Raw genomic sequence first — 20,801 nt, forward strand, 5'->3', positions numbered from 1 at the left:
AACCAGATACAAGAAATTGTACCATGTGTGTAAATTAGACTGCCCTGATACTTAATAGATAAATGTTCATAAAAGTTAAGGAAAAAGTAAAGAAACCAACTTGCTCTTGTTTTACTGGGAGATATGCAAAAGAAGCAAGATCACTAACATAGATTGAAGAATTGCTTGTCTGGAGTGGCCATGGGTGGGGTACATTGTTCATGCAACTGATGGTCGTTGGGACTGAAAGGTTTTTAGTGGTAATCAAGAACTGGTAGACGTGGCGTGAATGAGCCCCCACTAATTGGATCTACAACATAGCTAAGGTCATGGTGGTGATCTGTGGAGGAGAGTTATACCTTTCAGTGGGCCTCCATCTACTGAAAAGAAAAAGAACATGCTCATGTCCTACTATCAAGATTTACTATTTATGGTTACACTCTGAGGTAGATTTTCAGTAGGAGAACATATGTTACAACATGTGTCTATCTTCTCATATTAATTTTATCTCTTAAAAAAAATTGATACAACTATCAATCATGTAATGCAAGATATGTTTTGTCTAAAAATAACAACATAACATAAAAGTAAACATAAAAAAAACATAATAATAAAAGTTTTATAAATATATACCAAATAATAAGTTTTTATATCATATTTGTAAATATAATTCCAGTTATGTTGGGTGATTTAGATATTTACTAGACATTTTCATTAAAAAAAATATGATTTGAAATATTTAATTAACTATGGTTAGCAAATAACTGATCATATAAGTTTCAAATTATGTATTACAAATTGATAATGTGACGACCAGAGCCATAGTTTCTGAGATACCCCTTGAGCTTCATTTATATAGAGGTATAAGAACCATGTCTTTAAGTCTGTTTGATAAAGCAATTGTCTATATATAATGTCTATGATCAAAAAATCTTGTAAATAATAGATGTTTCGACAATGTCGATATTATAAAAAAATATTATTTTAATGTGCATTAAGCAATGAATAAAATACAAGAATAATTTGAAATTTTATTGTCATCTTCCGTTATAGTCTGTTAACGGTGTAACCCTACTCGCGATGACACTGACAGCTGCTGAAAGAAGAGACAAGATGGCGCTTGTTACAGCCATCCACCAAACTGTTGGATGGTGGAATATGCATACGCCATTTTCTTTGTATGCACATGTTAAATCTGAAAAAGCAATTTTAAAATTATTATGCCGATCCCCGGAAGATTAACTTCAAGAAAATTATTCAAATATCACAATAAATAATATATAAAAAATAAAAACACAACAATAAATAAATAAAAACAGGAAAATGTCACAAGAAATCCGAATTTTTTTAATTAATAATATATAATTATATAAACATCGACCTTAAGAAGGAGACAATCTGCTAATTTCGGCTTTTATAGAGCGTTATCTCTGTCACACGAAATATAAACAGTGCAGTATCTATTAGGAGCTGTTTAAACAAGTATCATTTGCATCTTTTGATAATTAATTTTTTTCTTTGTATAAAATTCACCATTATTTTATAAAAGCCACCACGCTTTAGGTTGGGGTAAAATAAAATAAAAAAAAACATGATTTATCTATGTTAGTTATAAACTATACGTAAGTTGCTATTGAGAAGAATATATAGAACAAAACTCTTTTTCTGTAATGCTATTTTTAGCTCTGTTATAGAATTTTTAATTTATAAGAAGCAATAACTGAAGTTACTCTTTGTAATTTATGTTATCATAATAAATTAACATAAAAACATTCTAATTATATATGATCTGTGAAGTTGTCAAAGTGATTTTTAATATACGTACTGCTGATTAACATATAGAAGAGATGTCCTAGAAGATGTGCCAGTAGACCAATAATAGAGTAAGAGAATCCCAGAGCGAATGGTTTATCTTGGCGCTCAACTGACCGTAAAACCACCATTCCTTGCATCATGATGGAAGCACCTGCAAACAGATAATGTACCAAAAAGTTATCTTTCAATATCTAAAAAAATGTAAGAAAAACATAACCTAAAAAATGAATTAAGTATACGCTTGTAAAAGCCTGTAAAATTATATAAAAAGACTAGAAAAATCTGTTAATGCATCAGGGCATAATAAGGTTTACTGTTTTTTTTAAATAACCTCTTACGACTAAAGCTTTAACAGTTTAATGAGTACATCTCCAAGACTCATTTTCAATCGAACATGCTGAAATTAAACAAAACGAAAAAGCATTCGAGAAATAATGGTGGCCTTTCCAATACCTTAAACTTATAGGCAAAGTTATGACATTAAATACGTGACGAGTGATCACGTCCCACATGAATCAAGTCAGATTTTTTTTGTGCATTTTTATTGCCACAGCGTTTGCTAAAGGATTTGCTTACAATATGTTTTTACCGCGTTTACTGAGCGCAAATTGAAAAAGGGGTTGCCACAATTCCTTACGGATTATTATTCTCCCGGTTGAGAGTCACGACAACATTTTATTAAATACAATTATTGTTAGTTATAGGTTAGTAGTTATAGGTAAATTTATATATAGAGAAAAAATATAATTTTGAATTTTATTCAATTATACATTCATTTCAACATTGTCTTATTTTAAGTCGTTGTCCAAGTGCTTAAAGACCGTTAAATGCCTTGAGGTTTAAAACAATGTACCGGGCCAACTCATCAAAAGATGCTACAGTAGATTTTTTTATTGAGGAGTTTCGGTAAAAGATCTTGACGAAGATTAAGTTCTTGAAGTTCTGGTTCATCATAATTATGTCAATCTATAGTCGCCCGCTGCAAGACAGTAATCACCTCCCAATTTACGATGACATATCTACCGCTGCCCGCTTCTAGTAACTTCCTGGGACTTAGACTATATTTTCGATCCACCTAGTGGCGGTTTCAGTTGCAAGAAGTTATTTAAAAAAACAAATGTAAACTTTACTAAGACCGTTTTGATAATAATAATAACTTTGTTTGGCTATTTCCTGCGGAATTGTCGTGAAAGATGCCTTACCAGCTGCAGCCAATACGAGTGCAAAGATTAAAAGGTAGACGGAGTAGACAGTCTGACAGTTGGGCACGCTGCAGCTGCCGCGGATGGCACGCTGCATGCCGCACGTGCAGTTCTCGAATAAACTGAAAACACATGACTGAATTGTTATTCCTGTTTGAAATATTAAGTTGACAATCCGGCTCGATTTCGAGCGCCGGTCTGGCGTAAAAATCACGGAGGAAACCATAGCCTCCCTGATAAAAGAAAAATTGACAAAATATGACTTTCTCTCTTACTGTAGAGAAATAATTAAAAAAGCAAATTAAAATAAACCAAAGCTAAATTATATTAATAAAAATGTAAATAGAAAATAAGTAATAATGGTAACAACTTTTAGTAAACTGTAAATAAATAGAATTATACAGCTTAAGTGAAATAAATGTAAAACAAAAGTATGTAAATGACAGAAATAAAATAAATAAAATACTATTGTATAATGAAAGAGGAATGGAAGGTCACAGAGCGAAAGAGAATGAAAGAAGAAATGTGGAATGAACACCGAATGAAAGAACATAGGATGCATAAATGAAAAGAGCGAAAATAAAAAAAAGATTGTGAAAAATTAAATAAATGAAAACAAAAGTCCCTGTCCCATATCAGATATGGGGTACGAGAGGCTCCCAATAGCGGGGGCCATTAAAAAAAAATATAGTTGACGCTAGCTTTACCTACCTACAATTTAAGTTTTGTTTTGTTTTGTCAATTACCCACTAAATTTGCCTGTTGACATTTCAACTTTATCATAACCTATAAAAATAAAAAATACTGGCCGATGTATGAATAAAAGTTATTATAAAAATCCTTAGCACGTTACATCCCTTGAGGCTTGTTACTCTGTGGAGCATCGGAACCTTCTAATTTTGAAAATATTATTAGTTGATGGTGCAGGTGCTACATTACGTCATCATAAGCGGCGCATCGAAAAGGGAATTGGCTATGGCCATATTCGAATGTTGATGCGCGCTGTTAGCCGTTTTGGGGAATCGCACAGAAATATAATTCTTTGTATATATCGTGTGAAAGAGATCGCGCTACTATAATTCTCAATATTTGATTGACTGATGATTTTTATTCGTTGAACATTGTTTTTATAGTTTTAAATCTGTGTAAATATGGACTAAGCTTGATAAATGTACACACTTCTACTTCGAACTTCGTGTTGTTATTACTTCAAAGATCTAGCGTCTGTAGAAAGAATCTTACAGTGGTCTAGTACGTGTAACTCTTATTATTTATATCCTATTTTATCTAATAAATAAAATTCTCGTGTCACGGTGTTCGAACTTGAACTCCTCCGAAACGGCTTGACCGATTTTTACCAAATTTTACATGCGTATTCAGTATGTCTGAGAATCGGCTACTATCTATTTTCCATACCCCTAAGTGATAAGGGTGGTCCACCCCTAAATTTTATTTTTAATTTTTAAGACAATTTTTTTGGTTTTTATTTTATTATGATACAGCATACAAAAATACATACAAACCTAAATTTTTACCTCTCTACGATCAACCCTTATCTTACATTTGTTAATTAAAAACTTTAATTTTTTTTGCAAAACAACGTTTGCGGGATCAGCTAGTTTACTATACTCGTATTATAAAAGAGATGTTATCATATTTGACTATATATTTTAATATGTTGTGTATGTTATTATTCATAATAAAGAAATATAGTTTACGCAACGGTTTGTATTTTAGTTGTATTTTTAAATTTAAAATATCATATGGGGTTTGTAAATGCAAGACATAGGCATGATAGCCGGTCCTGCGCTGTCCGCATTCAATAATTTTTCGCGATCGATGTCTTCATCCCAACTAATGGGAAATCTACCCACGTCTACCAACTCGTAGCGCGCCACTCGACAACCTTTCGGTTCCAACAGGTGATGGTTGCACGAGTGATATCCTCCACCCACTGCCACTTTAGATCTGTGGCGATCTTTGGGAGAGGCTTGTGCCTAGTGGGCGTATATCGACAGACAAGGTGATGACGATTGGTGATGACGATTGGTGATGATGTATTTGTTGGCAATAGTACTAACCAAAAATGTTTTAGGTAAGATCTTGTCTATGGTTTGGCGAATTTGTAAAATATGTTTTTATCTGTGCTTTCGCTTCCTTGTAAAATTAATTCTTAATAAATTAACTCATTCTCTGGACCAAGACCTTTTAATTAAATATAGTCCACTAAAGTCAATCCCAATCTTATACAGTATTTGTTGTTATTTTAAAATTAAATTAAAATAAAGTTATCAACGTCCAAAGGAACTTGTTAAGATAAAGAGTGGAAAATAGATAATGAGATTCTTACACGAATCCTTTCAAGTCCTGGTACTGTCTGCAGCCCGCATCGCATGGTGAGAAGTAGGTTAGACCCTCGTCCACCGCGCACACGGGGCTGAAGCCGTAGCGGGCCGTGTCACATCTGAAAATGTTATATCCTTCACAAGGCTTCATAAAATTAGTTACTCTTGTGAGCAACTGTGCACGGCAGGGGTGTACAACCTTTTTATTGAACGGACCAATTTAAATTTTAAAATATTTAGACAAGCTGCAAATATAGTAAAACTTAATAATAATTTACAAAAATTTGTTGATTGATACACGAACTTTAATGCAAAATAAAAATAAACAAAGCAAAGAATATAAAATTCAATTTATTTGAAAATTTTATTTTTCTGTTATTCTATTGGATAGCTATTGTTCACATAGCTTTAAGGAATTCTGTAAAGATTAAGTTTAATCAATATACGCACTTCTACTTTGGGTATCGTGTTGTCACTATATCCAAGACATATCAGGCATAGGAAGAATCCCACGTAAAAAATTAAGAATTGTAAAGGAAATCACGCAGGCCCCTAACAAGGGCATGCTTTGAGGGAAGCGTCCTTATTGTCTATTTCTTGCATGATGTGTCTAAAGGATGACATAAACGCTAATTAAACTGTACACTTTATATGCAAGCACGCCCGCAATACTGTATTCACATATATACAAAGAGTATTTACAATTTACACGACCTAATACAACGGCAGTGACCGCGTCACTGATGGCGTCCGAATTCAAATCGACGTTCCAATTTCAAAACACCCAAGAATGATTTTACATAAAAGTATTCTGACTGTAGTGGCCAGTAATACAGAGCGTGAACGTTACATCTTTATTTCTGGGAGAGTTTGTATCTTAACTCACCCGCACTGTGAACTGCAAGCAGGGGGGCTGTAATCATCGCCCACGCCCACGATGTCACCGGCACTGCAGCCCAGGACAGCCAGCACCACGAAGAACACGGAAACAAAAACTGCCACAACTCCACCGACCTTGGAAGCGGTGGTGGCTTTCACACCGTCGCTCCGACGGACCGAGAAACGCATTCTGAATATCTGATAATGAAACAATTGTCGATTAACATCTAAATGAAACTAACTGTCTAATAGTTAACTAAATAACGAATAATCTTTAAGAGACTCTAAGAGATAGATTTAGTGAAGAAAACGCTAAGACGTAATAAATGTGCACACGCAAAAACACACTGAATGCGCGCGCGCACGCACATACAAACACATGCGCATGTGAATTCACACACACGTAAATGTGCACGCACGCACACACATAAATACATATTTGTATGTATGTGTGATAATTGGGTCTGTATGTATAATGATATTAATATTATATATTGTGTGTATTTATGACAACTGCGTTTATATACGATACGATAAGATTATTAATAGTTTCAAAAATATAAAAGTAGATGTGTACATGAGGTTAATATTATAAATAAAGATTTGTTATACCTTTCTCTAGGCTTCTTAAAATTAGTTACTCATTCATGGTTGTAACATAACTCCCTCCTGCTATCTTCACAAAAAAAAACTATCTATATCTATTTGTTGACTGTGAAATCTCTGACAAAGACTGTAATATTTTTGACAGTATCTAAGACCACTTTTAAATGGCGCCCATTATTGAGGACATCTGTTTCCACCCCTATCTGGTTAGGACAGGGTTGTTTTTTATCTTTACTAATATTTCAGTCTTTTTTTATCTGCACTTTCAGCTGTCAACCTTCACATAGTCTATCGTTCTATTCTTTCATACCACAATTCGATCTGTCTTTCTCTTTCATTCTGATTGCCATTCGTTCATCGCCTCGTCCTTTTCCCTCATTTTTTTAATTTTGTCCAAAAAAATACATTCGTTTTTACTTTTACATATTATTAACATTATTAAAGTATATTTTTTTCTTATTTATCACAGTTTTTTTGGGTTTTATGTCTTATTTTATTATCATTCAATATAATTAATTTCTGAATTTTGTTGTTTCTATTGCCTTATATCATCCAAGACTACTTACCGTGACGAAGAAAATGATGACGAGGGAACGAAAGATATCGTTTATGGCGCGGCTGGTGCGTGGATCCTGACGGAGGCTCTCTATATGGAAACGTGCCTGGATGAACTTGGTGTCGTTGCTGATGAAGCCGAAAAGTCCTGCGTAGAGGAGAGACAGCGCGAGGGTCTGGAGCATCACGGCTCGGTTGTGGAATACACGGGTGAACGATGACCACAGACCTGGTAATTTTAATTTTTTTTTTTTTACTTGAAGCTCCTGGTGGAAGCAACTTTTTATATTCGTTTGCCGCAAGAAGGCGTCAAGAACGAATATTTAAAAATGATAAATTAAATATTATTGTTTATAATCCTGCGGTCTGTACATACAGAGCAAGCGATTTTAAACTGTATTTTTAAGGTGATTCGGTATAAAGTAGCCTCCTTTTTGGGGTAGATCTGACCCGTACGCACGCGAGGAGTTCAGACAGGTATGTCCATAGGCAGTTGACAGGTTAATGTCGAAGTAATTTTGTAACAGATAAGCGTAAGGCGGTGCACATATGTACAGATTGCACAGGTGCACAGATAAATTAATAAAGGTAGATGAAACAAGTTAATATCATGGAACGCGAAAAATTTTATGTATATGTATATATTTAAATATCTACATATATTATCTATCATTACATCAATTCTTATTCCTGAATTCATTGATATTTAATGGAATCATTACCTTACGGAAGTCCATCATTTCGTCAAGAAAAGGACTAATATTTAGCCACTTTCGCACATGCAGTGGTAGTCGTGCAACAAAACGCACCGCCCGCCAGCCCGCTGATAAATGCGTATGCGGCAAACAATGCGAATTACAGAACCGCCACCGTTAAATCACTCAACATGTGTTTCACCCCTCCACGGGGCATCTTCAGGAGTTATGTTACACCGATTAGTGCCAAACACAGAGTCAACTTTCTCTGGACTTTGATTGACACTTTATTGCACGACTACCACTGCGTGTGCGGAAGTGGCTAAATATTGGTCCTTTTCTTACTTGAGTTCATTGATTTTTGGATACACAATCATCCTGTATACTGTATATAGACTGTTTAGTTATAGTAATATAAAAACCTAGGAGTATCAGCCTCTCACCTGAATCTGCTTCATAAATGATCTCTTTAAACTGCGGCATTCTCTTTGGGAAGAGAGTGAAGAGTATGGAGAACATGAGTGTGAGCATGCAGAGGGAGATGTGGGCGTGCCACCAGTCTTCTTCCACGGCACCTGGCCGCAACCAGCTCTGCCCGTTCAGACCAAGCGACAGCCGAATTGAGATAAGGATTCCTGTAATATACATTTGATACATAGCCAGCATCTAGGGACATTCTGTAACCTTCACTGTGTCGTCGGGTCACCTAATGGTCCTTCTTTCTTTTTCTTTATTTTTGTTCTGCGCTGCTCGCATCCCGGGATTTCTTAACTATGTCATCGGTCGACCTATTGCAGGTCCTATCTACGACACGTCTACCGTCTCGTGGTCGAAAATCAAGAACCTTTCGATCCAAGCCTCTCGTCTACCTGGTCTTGTTGTAAATCTAATATATAAAATTCTCGTGTCACGGTGTTCGAACTTGAACTCCTCTGAAACGGCTCGACCGACTTTTACCAAATTTTATATGCGTATTCAGTAGATCTGATAATCGGCTACTATCTATTTTTCATACCCTTAAGTGACAAGGGTGGTCCACCCCTAAATAAATTTTTTTAGTTTTTTAGACAATTTTTTTTTGGTTTTTATTTTATTATGATACAGCATACAAAAATACATACAACCTTAAATTTTCACCCCTCTACGATCAACCCTTATTTTTTTTTTGCAAAACAACGTTTGCGGGAACAGCTAGTAAACTATAAAATTAGTTATTACATAAGATATGTAAAGAATGAATATGTAAATAAAATATACCATAGAAATACGGTCCGTTGTGAGGTTCGTGGTCGTCCAAGTAACTCAGTCCGTGTGACCAAATGCTGATCTTCGTGAGAGCGCAGAGAACAGCCGTGATGCAGAGGAACACTGTCCTTGGTACCATGTATGGGTCTAAGTCACTGGTCACATCTGAAATGGGGGAGTTGTATGCCGATATCGCCCCACCGCCGCAGAGCTCTGAAAGTTTTTAATTTAATTACTCATTTTTTTTTTATTTATACATGGTCCCCGCTATTGGGGACCTCTCGTTCCCCTTTTTACTTCTAATAATTTATTCATATTTTTTATTATTATCATTCTTCTCTTTCATGTTTCGTATTATCTGTCGTACTGTTTCTTTCGTTCTACAATTTTCCCAGTCTTTCTCTTTCATTCCATTAGCCATACATCTATCCTCAACAACTCCATTCTAGGTTATTAATACTCGGGGTCCTAGTTCTCGTGGTAAATCCAGTCTGGCCAAGCTGATCTAAGTTGACGTCATGTCCAATACAAACAAGACTGGCTAAACCGAATTTAAATAATTACTCATATTAAGACGTCGGAAAACGAAAGTAGAAAAGAAGAAAAGAGTAAGCTCATGTCCCAGCAGTGGACGATATATCTCTGGAAACATAATGATTGTGACTTTTTATTTAACAATTCTTATACCATGTACAACGACGAACATAATGCCGAAGTCATTCTCTACCAGTTTACCGTTTTTCGGCGCACAGATAAATTAATGAAAATAAAAATCGATATATCGAATCGAGAAAGAAAATAACCACTAAGATAAAAAAAAACATCTTATATAAATATACCAAAGGCTAGTACTATGTATATACATATACTATTTATATAATTATAGTATATAATAAAATTATTGTGATGAATCAGTCAGCTTACTCAAGCGAAATTTCAAACCTTCTCGCGTTAAATGCGCAAGGATTCCTAATCATCATTATATATATATACACATATATGTAACAAATATATACAATATTGTTAGATAAATTAATAAGTAAGAAAAGGACCCATATTTAGCCACTTCCGCACATGCAGTGGTAGTCGTGCAACAAAGTGCACCGACCGCCAGCCCGCTGATAAATGCGTATGCGGCAAACAATGCGAATCACACAACTGCCACCGTTAAACCACTCAACACGTGTTTCACCCCTCCACGGGGCATCTTCAGGAGTTATGTTACACCGATTAGTGCCAAACACAGAGTGTGAGAAATTAATGAGTCAACATGAACTATGATATACATACCTACGGCCAAAGGTTGTGATTCCTCGTAAGGGAAAGCAAGAACTATCAAACCAGAAGCCGCAGTTACTCCTAGACAGCCAGACAGCGCCAGGTGTCTCCAAGACCTGCCCCACCATCCCAACGCGGCGCCCAGGAGAAACTCAGCTCCTGCAGCTCCTACCTTCACCCAATCTGATGAAAGAATACAGTTGTCCAAATATATCATCGTCATGTCTGAGATAGAATGTTCTCTACTGGACATTGTCTTCTCTTTTCAATAACACCGGTTGGAAGCGGCTGGTGACCAACACCATAGGTTCATATGGTCACCTTCTTGCTTGGGTATGATAGAGGATTTTAGAGGTCTGTGGTTTCTACTCCACTACCTTAAAACTTGAGGCACCTGTTCCTCTATTTGGTTCTTCTAAGTTCAGAGTGCTTTTAGAAATTTTAAATTTAAGATATATCGCTACAGAGCTGTAATTTCTAAAGTGGAGTCCACACCCCACAGGGGGGAAATTTGAAAATGGAGTCGAAACGGGGAATCAGAATTTTAGAAAGACTTGAATGAAGCATGGTAGAAAAAAGGTTAGGTTTAACTGAATTTGTATCTAGTTCCTACTACTGCATACTGCACTCTTCAAGTACTGACTACAGGTAATTATTAGTATATACGGTGTAGTAACAGATAAAGTACAGTACTCGGCAATAAATATTCCACATCGAACTTTAGAAAGAGACGATCGGCTAATTTCGGCTTCGTAGAGCATTATCTCTGTCGCACGAAATATAACGACTTACATAACGTCATATAGGTAGTGTGGGAGAGAGATAATGCTCTACGAAGCCGAAATTAGCTGATTGTCTCCTTCAAAAGGCCGATGTGCAATATTCATCGCCGGGTACTGAATATTTATTAAATAAATTGATAAATTTACTTTATCACCTCCCTTGCTTGTGCAACTGCATCTGCGTAGAATTTAAAAACGTTTTTTTTCTTTTTAAGCAATTTTCTAGAATAAAAGTGTCCTTAGTTACTTCTTATTACATCATTTACCTGCCAGTATGTCTCGTCAAAATCTATCCAGCGATTTCATACGTTAGCCAGTACAAACAAACAGGCAAAACGTTTAAAAAAAATTGGCATATGTACAGTATGCGCATTTATATGCATAATTATAGTATAAATCGGTTATTTTAATATTACAAATAGACAATCCAATTTTATATATTTGTATTTATTATATTTAGTTAACTACTATGTATCTATTGTAGTGGAAACCACGGTACGGAAAGCACGGGGCAGTAAGTCCGCCTTAAAGGTAAGCCGTTATGTCCAATAGTGGGCGTTCTACGTCTTTTATGATGAAGATGAACTATAAAAATAATGTCATTTCAAATGTCATTTGTCATCATAAATGTCAAGGCGCAGTGACATTTGGCGCCATTTGCAAAATTTAAGGCGCGTTCACATTATGATTACTTTTGCGCTACCTGTTACATTACAATGAGGTCTTCAAGAAGGGTGTGAGATTTTTTATGGCACCTTCCTTACCTTCATTAATGGAGTGAAGGAAACCGGTGCCAGCGTTCCTTCTTAGAAGCAAGTAGACGTTGGTCTCCAGCAAGATGACGATCAGCAATGCACCTTGTAGGAACAGATCGAAGCGGGCGACGGTTAAGATGTACGTGCGGAGAAGGTACCATATTTTCTTGTAACCTGCAACATTTCGAATAGTATAGTTGGCGTCAAATTTCAATTTCATATAAGTACAGTTAGAAAAAAAAAATATTGAAAGATTTCAAATTAATATTTTTATGGTATCCCAAAGATAGCGGACTGAGATTTGTGATCGATCTCGGGTTCGATTCCAGCGATACAATGTTATATTATCACAGTTTGTGCATTATTTATAGAGAATTGCTATTTCTCACAAATAAGTTTACAAATAATTGGCAGCAGCGTGCTCTGCATGCCATAATAACAATTACTAATAATACATTTTAAAAATTATTTCATTCGCATGACAAATAATTTATTACGACGTTGGTGTATCTGAAGTTGTAGGCGGATGACCTTTAAAATAAACTGTTTCTATCTTTCATCCGAGCATTTTAATTTTTGTGCTCCAGCTCGTTAGGTGATGTCTCTAACATTGCCTAGCTAACCTGTTAAACTCCACAAGATGATCATTAGTCTAGTAAATATTTCTTAACTTATTTTCTTAAAAATAGATTGTCACTTCGCATGTTTTATATTCGGCGGTAAATCATTCCACAAACGGCCTGTGTGGTAAAAGATTTGGCCATAAACGAAGACTGCGCCGGCATTTTTAATTTCAGATTCTATGATGATCTCAAAGACATCTATTATATCTTATCGTGTTTTTCATCAAAATAATTTCAGCTATAGAACTTCCAATGCTGAACACAGGTCTCTCCATTTGTTTTTCTATATGACAAATTATAAAGCTCGATCACGATCTCTGCATAGTCATATATCCACCTAGTAGGCATCCAATGCTGCAGTTGGATGGTGATCATCACTCCAGCACTATACGTTCTCAAAGGTCGTCAGTTCTTGTTTAATCACCTACAAGTGCAACGGTTTAAAATAGATAATACGATTTAAACACGCTAATTATTTATAAGATTAGATAATACAGATTATAATAAGAACTATTTCATCGGGTTTGTTGGTTTATCAGGTTATATAACTATTGATAAACATTAGATCCGTAAAGGTGTTTTTGTAGCTGTGTTTATGTCCGCTTCCGTCGTTCCCAAAAAAATTCAATGTTTTTTTTAATAGTCTTTTATGATGTTTAGTCAAAGGAAGTCGTATATTAACACTAGACCAGGGTCCAGGTGGGCAATTCGAAAGTGTCGAAGAACCGATAGCTTGGGGCATCTGTTCTTCTATTTGTAAGTTCGACGGTGCACTTTGTTTCACGACTACTACTGCATGTGCGGAAGTGGCTAAATATTGGTCCTTTTCTTACTTATAAAAGATTGTATCCCGGAAATCGAAAATGCGACCAACGATCGCAACACTCAGTTCATTACCGCCGATTCATTAAGTCCGAAATAATATATATTTTTTATTGTTGAGTCGATTTTTATTTTCTGTATTTTTTTAATTTTGGTTCAAGGATTAATGTATTTCTTGAGATTACGGCGTAAATTGTGATGGAGAAATACGGGTGTTTTTATTTATTTATCGTCTCATAAAATAATTATTGTATACAAGATTTTATTGGCGGCTATCTATGTAACATATTTTCTTAATGTGTATTATTATTAATTACATCGTATACCGCAGTGTTTGATGATGAAGGTCATTGACCAATGAGTGTTGCCGGTGATGACGCGGATCTGAGATGTGGTTACTTACGACTGACCTCATTAGGGTCAAAGTAACCTAGAGAGAAATGGAGAGGGCTATGCTGGGAGATACGCAGAAAAACCAAAGTAACCGATGCAGTGGCAGTGAGTGATACCGCTAGTGCAATCGATGATCTTTGGGGCTGAAAGGTTTGAGCGTTGACCATGAGCTAGTAAATGCAGCGTGGGTAGACCTCCTAACGTGGATCATTGAGATATTTAAATTCGCAGGAAGTTTCTAGAACTGGGAAAAGGCCAGTCAGCCTGACGATCTTTGGTAAAGGCGTATCCCTTCCAGTGAACGTTTATCAGATGAAAAAGAAATAGTGACATCGTTAACATTCAATCGACTGAGCCACGACCTTTGTCCGATTAATTAAATGTAAATTAGAAAACTATGTCAGCATGAAGTAAAACTTTAAGATTCAAAATACGAACGCGTTTCTTCATTTGTTTTTTTTTTAATTAATACGTCAAATTGGAACACAAAAAATGTTTTTGTTTTTAAATTTATTCTAAAAGAAATGTTTCTCATAAAGTAAATCAAAGAGTCATTGTAAATATTTAAAATCATACGTGTAATTATGACATTTAATTTAATATATATATATGTGTATACACACACACACACACACACACACACACACACACACACACACACACACATATATATATATATATATATATATATATATATATATATATATATATATATATATATATATATATATCGCTCGAGTCGTCGTGTGTCGATAGCATTTTATTTCTTCGTATTTTACTTCGATTTTGAACATGTTCTCTTATATTCTTTTTAAATTAAATTTACCAAAAAGTTTTTAATGCAAACCAGATTAAACATGAAAGAACATGAAAAGAACATTTCATATTGTATTTATTTAAAATTCTTTAAATTTGTAGACAACACTTTTATTACAAACTTTCGTAGTCTAAATTATCATGAAATAAATTTAAAAAGTTTAACAAATGTAATCAATTATAAAAATAGTGTAACGTTCTTTAAAAAAATACATGATCATAAAAATTAAAAATATTAGGAATATATATGCTATATGAATTCATATAAATTATCTACATTTCACAAAAATGTTTTTATTAAACATAAAATATGGTCAAACGAACTCGTGTGTGTATTGCACGGACGAGACTCAAGATGCGATCGCAAGGTTCAATGTGGTGAATACGGCAACCACACAGACACTGGTGCACAACCTGAGAATACCAATATGGAGTCGGGATGAAGAAGTGGTCGCACGAAACGTAATTTTTCAAGTAAGAAAAAGACCAATATTTAGCCACTTCCGCACATACAGTGGTAGTCTTGCAATAAAGTGCACCGCCCGCCAGCCCGCTGATAAATGCGTATGCGGCAAACAATGCGAATCACACAACCGCCACCGCTAAATTACTCAACACGTGTTTCACCCCTCCACGGGGCATCTTCAGGAGTTATGTTACACCGATTAGTGCCAAACAAAGAGTAATTTTTTAAAACTGAATATTGTTAGGGCATCGTTAAAATAGATCAAGATACTTAGTAAACACTGACATGCAAAAACGTGAACAAAAAATAATGTCGCATATATTAAATGTAATTGTTAAAACAAAGGCGCGGACGCTAATCTCTTTGGAATATAAAAAAAGCCTTAACCCTTAGTAGCCTGACTAACGAAAGTAATTTTTTAATATTACTGTGTTTGCTTGAGGGAAAAATAGTTTTTTTTTTTAATTTTGTTAGAAAGAATATTATACAACAGTAAAATACGTACAGCCAACCTATAAAAAAACTAATAGTAATGTGAACATTCGGTTCAAAAGATTGGTATGAAAATTGAAACTCTAGGTTATTAAGGGTTAAATATGATTTTAAACTAAGAACTATGATTATCATAAGTGAATCACAGTTGTGATCATCATTATGTTAACCATTAAACGCTCACAACTGAATTTGGGCCATAAATCTCTAAAAGAACTGGTTGAAGATCCTTATCCAAGGTCAGCTTTTCACCTTGTGGGCGGATGACTTAAACCTCGTGTTCACCGCTTCAGAACTTTAAGGCTAGCAGACATCTATCCCACGCCATGTGGACTGCCCACTGCTACCTATCTTTTCCCCTCCGCTGGGATATGTATAATAACATTTCTCAATCAAAATAAAAAACAATCAATATTACCTGATACTATATTAAAAGAAGACATTTTCTTTTTATAGATTTTTTTTATATTCAAACAATATCGATTTTCACAAAAAAAAAGATTTTCACAGATAAATACAACAATCACATTATTATATCAAATAATACATCTTTTTTTTTGGTTTCACGAAAACAACGCACTTCCGAATCAACAGCATAACTAAATCGAAGGATATTAAGTGTTGCTTATCAGCTCTTATTACGATAAGATTTAGGGTTCCGCATTTGAAAAAGATAATCGATAATTTGTATAGAAAATTATTTATTCGATTATGATTTTCTTTATTACCATTAAATAATAAAGAGATTATAATAAAAAGTAACATTGATGACATACGAATCCAAGATGTGGTCATTTACGACGGGCCGCAAAAGAAGGCTCATGTTTGAAGAAAAAGGTCTTTGACCAATGTGTGTTGCCGGTGATGATATACGAATCCAAGACGTGGTCGCTTACGACGGGCCTCATGAGAAGGCTCATGTTTGAAGAAAAAGGTCTTTGACCAATGTGTGTTGCCGGTGATGACGTATGAATCTGAGACGTGATCACTTACCAGGGCCCTTAAAGGAAGGCTCATGTTTGAAGAAAAAAGTCTTTGATCAATGTGTGTTACTGGTGATGACATACGAATCCGAGACGTGGTCACTTACGACGAGACGATCACCAGAGAACAATGAAGAGGGCTATACTTGGAATTTTGCTGCGAGATCTAAAATGATAAGATCCGCAAAAGATCTTAGGTAAATACGAAGTGGGCAAGTCCTCCGCTAGGTGGATCAATGACATTTGAGATCCCAGGATGTGGCAGGATGCGAGTAGCTCAGAAAGTAGTAGTAGTTCAGAAAGCATGTTATATTACAGAATTTTTTTGAAAAACGTCTCGATTTTGGGACCTCTCGTTTAATCCTTATCATGGGTGGACAGGATCTTTATTTACACTATAATTTTTCAAACAATTTTTAGTCATTTACTCATCCTTCGTCCTTCTTGATGTATTTCATTATTTCCTCTAATTTCTTCCACAATATCTTTCATTCCTTTACATACATCACCTTACTTCTTAATCTCCCGTCCATATTTCTACAACTTTTACATTTATTTTCATCATTTATTTAATAATTTATTTATTCTTATTTATTTTCTTCATACCTATGTCGTATTTAATTTACATTTCTAATACATCAGCTATTTTATCATTACCTTATTATTTTCATTATTCTTTTTCTGTTTTCTTATTTACCTTTTTGCAGAACTCGTCAAAGTCTGGCGACATTTCTCTTTGCTCAACAGTGAGATGTTTTTCCTCTCTATTCTGCCTGCTAATTGAGACTGGTATTCTGCTTTTCACAGACATTCAGACACAGTTGCTGTCGTCACGATATTAATACTACTGCATCTCCGATACCTATGTCAATTAAACTTATATTGTACAGAACCCTTGGTGTAAAATTCGGTTCGCGCTTGAATACACATTGTCCTATGCACACCAACGAAGCGACGTCGATAATGATTATCTGGAAAAAATCGTGGGTGAAAATATTCGTCGATGTGTTTTGTTTTTTCTTCATTAATTATTTTTTTTCATAATTATCTTGAGCGTGTTATCATTCTGGCATTGAAAAAAAGAATTATATAATTATCTGTAGCTGTCAAACCATATGCGACATACATACAACCGCACAATTGTTAAACCATTCCAAATTGGTGTTGCACCTACTGAGTAGGCGTCTTTTCTTTGGAGAGAATATCTCGAAACTCTTATATGACTCAGAAAGTTCTCATTAGCTAAGGCTATGGTACTGAGATAGGTTGAAGGACGCTCATCATCCACGAGGTTCAGGGACTAAAGAGCGAGGCGGTCATCGTTCGTAGACCAACAGACACCCTCGAGCTGTATATCATCATTGTCTGTCCAAGAACAGACACCCTCATGCTTTATATCAGTGTCCATCACGCGGAGGTAGCAATATCACGTCACACACGTGCGTGTATTGCACTGACAAGACTCAAGATGCGATCGCAAGGTACTACTGGCGCCCAACCTGAGGATGCCAATATGGAGGAAGGATGATGAAATGGTCCCACGAAACGTAATCTTAAACACCTGACGTGGTTAGGAATTTGTTCAGAAATAGTAAACGTAAATGTAAAACTAAAGCACACGCCAATATCTGTGGATCATGGATTCTAATGATAAAAAAAAATCACGGGTCCAGACAGACGGCTGTTTTATTTTTAATAGACCTTGCTATTTGGGACCTCTCGTACCTATGTTTGGAAAGAGGGAGAGAGAAGGAAGAAGAGAGAGAGGAAGTTTTATTTCATTTAATAACTATTTTTTTAAATACTTTTTTTAGCTCTTGCATTTTTCATAATCTTTCGTACAACATCTTTCTTTCCACATTTCTTCCGCCTTTCTCTTTCATTCGATATTATTCGTTCCTCAACTCATTCTTCTGTTTCACATTTCTCTATTTTATTTTAAACATTTTGTTCTATATACTTTTAATTTGCTTTATTTGCTATTTTATTGTTCACGCTTATTCTTATTTTTAAGTTTTATTTATACTGATTGCTTTTTCTGCAATTTTCCTGTAAAGTTCGAGGAATATCGGTCTCTTCTCGTCCTCCTTTATCGGCGAGGTTATTAACTCCTCGCAGATCTTCATGTCTAACCGGCATTCGGAGTCGAGACTGGCGGCTGTTACACGGTAAATGGCTCAGACGACATTTTAAAAAGAACATATTTATTTAAAATTAGAACACACAGTATTATTTATAATTTTTGATTGACTAATAAATAAGACTGGAATTTCACTGCTTTCCAAAAGATATTTGCATATTCCCAGGTTAGAGGTATCAAAGCGCAGAAGGTGCCTATGCTAGGACCTTTTTTAGGATAACGAATCTCATGCGCTTCCGGAAGAATCACGGCTTTGGCTGCTATAGGGGGTAGTTTCACAGGATTCAGAGCAGTGATTCCCAAAGTGGTCTATATCGACCCCTAGGGGTCTATGACAACCTGCAAGAGATCTACGTCAGCGAAAAAAAAAGGGGTCCATGAAATGAAAATAGGACCTCGATAGTAGATCTCAACACACACACTGATAGTACCTATTTACTTACATCATACTATTTTATAATATCAAAACATTTACATTATTTATAAAAGTACCTATGAATGATATGATATATGTTTAAAATTGTGTAAGTTGTAGGATGTTGGTATTCGCTTTGTGGTCGCAATACATGTTTATTTAATGTTACGTTTATTTTACAAAACAGATACAAAATTTTACTTTGAGTAGTTTTAATTTAAATTCAATTAATATCTTTTACTTTAAGTTTTTAACACTAAACTTCACTACAGTTAGAAATTTACAGGAAATCAATATCAGGTAAGTAGGGGGTCTACCCAACACGGAAAAACATGGCAAGGGGTCTACGATACAAAAAAATTTGGGAAACTCTGATTTAGAGGCAGCCGAGGTTTTGGGTCACTTCGGCTGACGCAACATAGAGTGACAAAGCTCAAGACTCCCTATGAAGACCTCGGCTGTAATTGATACTCGTCCATACCCGCTTAGCATTTCCATAAAATGACGCCAGGGAGGGCCGAATCCCGACTTGGTCTGGTACTATTGCCTGGGTAACATCACTAATACCACTTTGGAAATCGTTAGCGCTGGGTGAAGTGGAAGAAACTCCAGCAAAGCTTCTGTCTAATATGATCGAAAAATTTATCACTACTATTTCAGTTCTTTATAAAAAACGGTTTCAGTTGAAGGAAGTATCGCTTCCTTCATGCGTGATGACAACCTGTGCCAATTATTCCTAAAATTCGACAGAAAAATTGTTCAGACTGCAATAAAAGGAAACCAGATTCAAATATAGAAAAAAGTGTAAGACTTCCAAAATTCAAGAAAATAAATTATAATAATGTACTTTATTTTAGCCACAGGAAACAAGTGTTAAGTGCAAGGCTTTACAAAAAATTAGTAATGTAATTCCAAATCGTAAAATAACAAGGGAAATGTAAATAAATAATTTGTGATAATGTCATTTTTTTTCCTTTCCTTTTTTAAATAAAAACCCTTCTCCGAATACACCGAAAATACTCAATAAAAACTTTTATAAGCAAAACAAAATAATAATAAATATTTTTGAATAAATATGTATAATTCTATCATCAAGAATTTTAATAATTACTCTGTCAAATGCGAATTTTACAATCGTTTTAAGGTTAAAAATTTATTTCTCGCGTGAAAATCACTCCCTACATAACATTTATTACAATAATATACTCTATTTATCAATCTATCTTTAACATAAGCTTTACTTTCTTCGTAAATTAATATCAAATCTTATGTCAATAAAATGTATTAACTTTATATAAGGCAAAACACTGTTTTATATAATGGTGATCGCTTTTTTTTCGAAATAATTTAATTATATTCAATATCAGCAGCGATTTGTCTCTATGTTCGTACCTTTGCTCGATTGATAAAATATTATCGCAGATAATTATTTATTACGTAGGTTAACCCTTTCACGACCACGGGGACGCCGGTGTCCCAAGCAAAAATCATGGATTAATTAAATATTTACGTAAC

At 35.0% G+C, this 20,801-nt stretch overlaps 1 protein-coding gene across 1 annotated transcript; it reads right to left on the bottom strand.

Moving 5' to 3' along the window:
* Window positions 1-1,016: 1,016 nt before the first annotated feature.
* LOC137920440 (solute carrier organic anion transporter family member 2A1-like) lies at window positions 1,017-18,857 on the bottom strand. Its single transcript, XM_068763806.1, has 11 exons — window positions 18,758-18,857; window positions 12,146-12,310; window positions 10,612-10,782; window positions 9,334-9,534; window positions 8,520-8,711; window positions 7,393-7,610; window positions 6,228-6,418; window positions 5,347-5,460; window positions 2,997-3,118; window positions 1,805-1,945; window positions 1,017-1,174 (listed from the first exon to the last, which is right to left on the bottom strand). Exons 1-11 carry the CDS (start codon window positions 18,855-18,857, stop codon window positions 1,017-1,019), a joined length of 1,773 nt encoding a protein of 590 aa, XP_068619907.1.
* Between the last annotated feature and the right edge of the window lie 1,944 nt (window positions 18,858-20,801).

This window comes from Battus philenor, unplaced genomic scaffold, assembly GCF_028537555.1.
Source record: "Battus philenor isolate CCGP_79_NKW_IND1 unplaced genomic scaffold, ilBatPhil1.0.hap1 SCAF_18, whole genome shotgun sequence".
NCBI lineage: Eukaryota > Metazoa > Arthropoda > Insecta > Lepidoptera > Papilionidae > Battus > Battus philenor.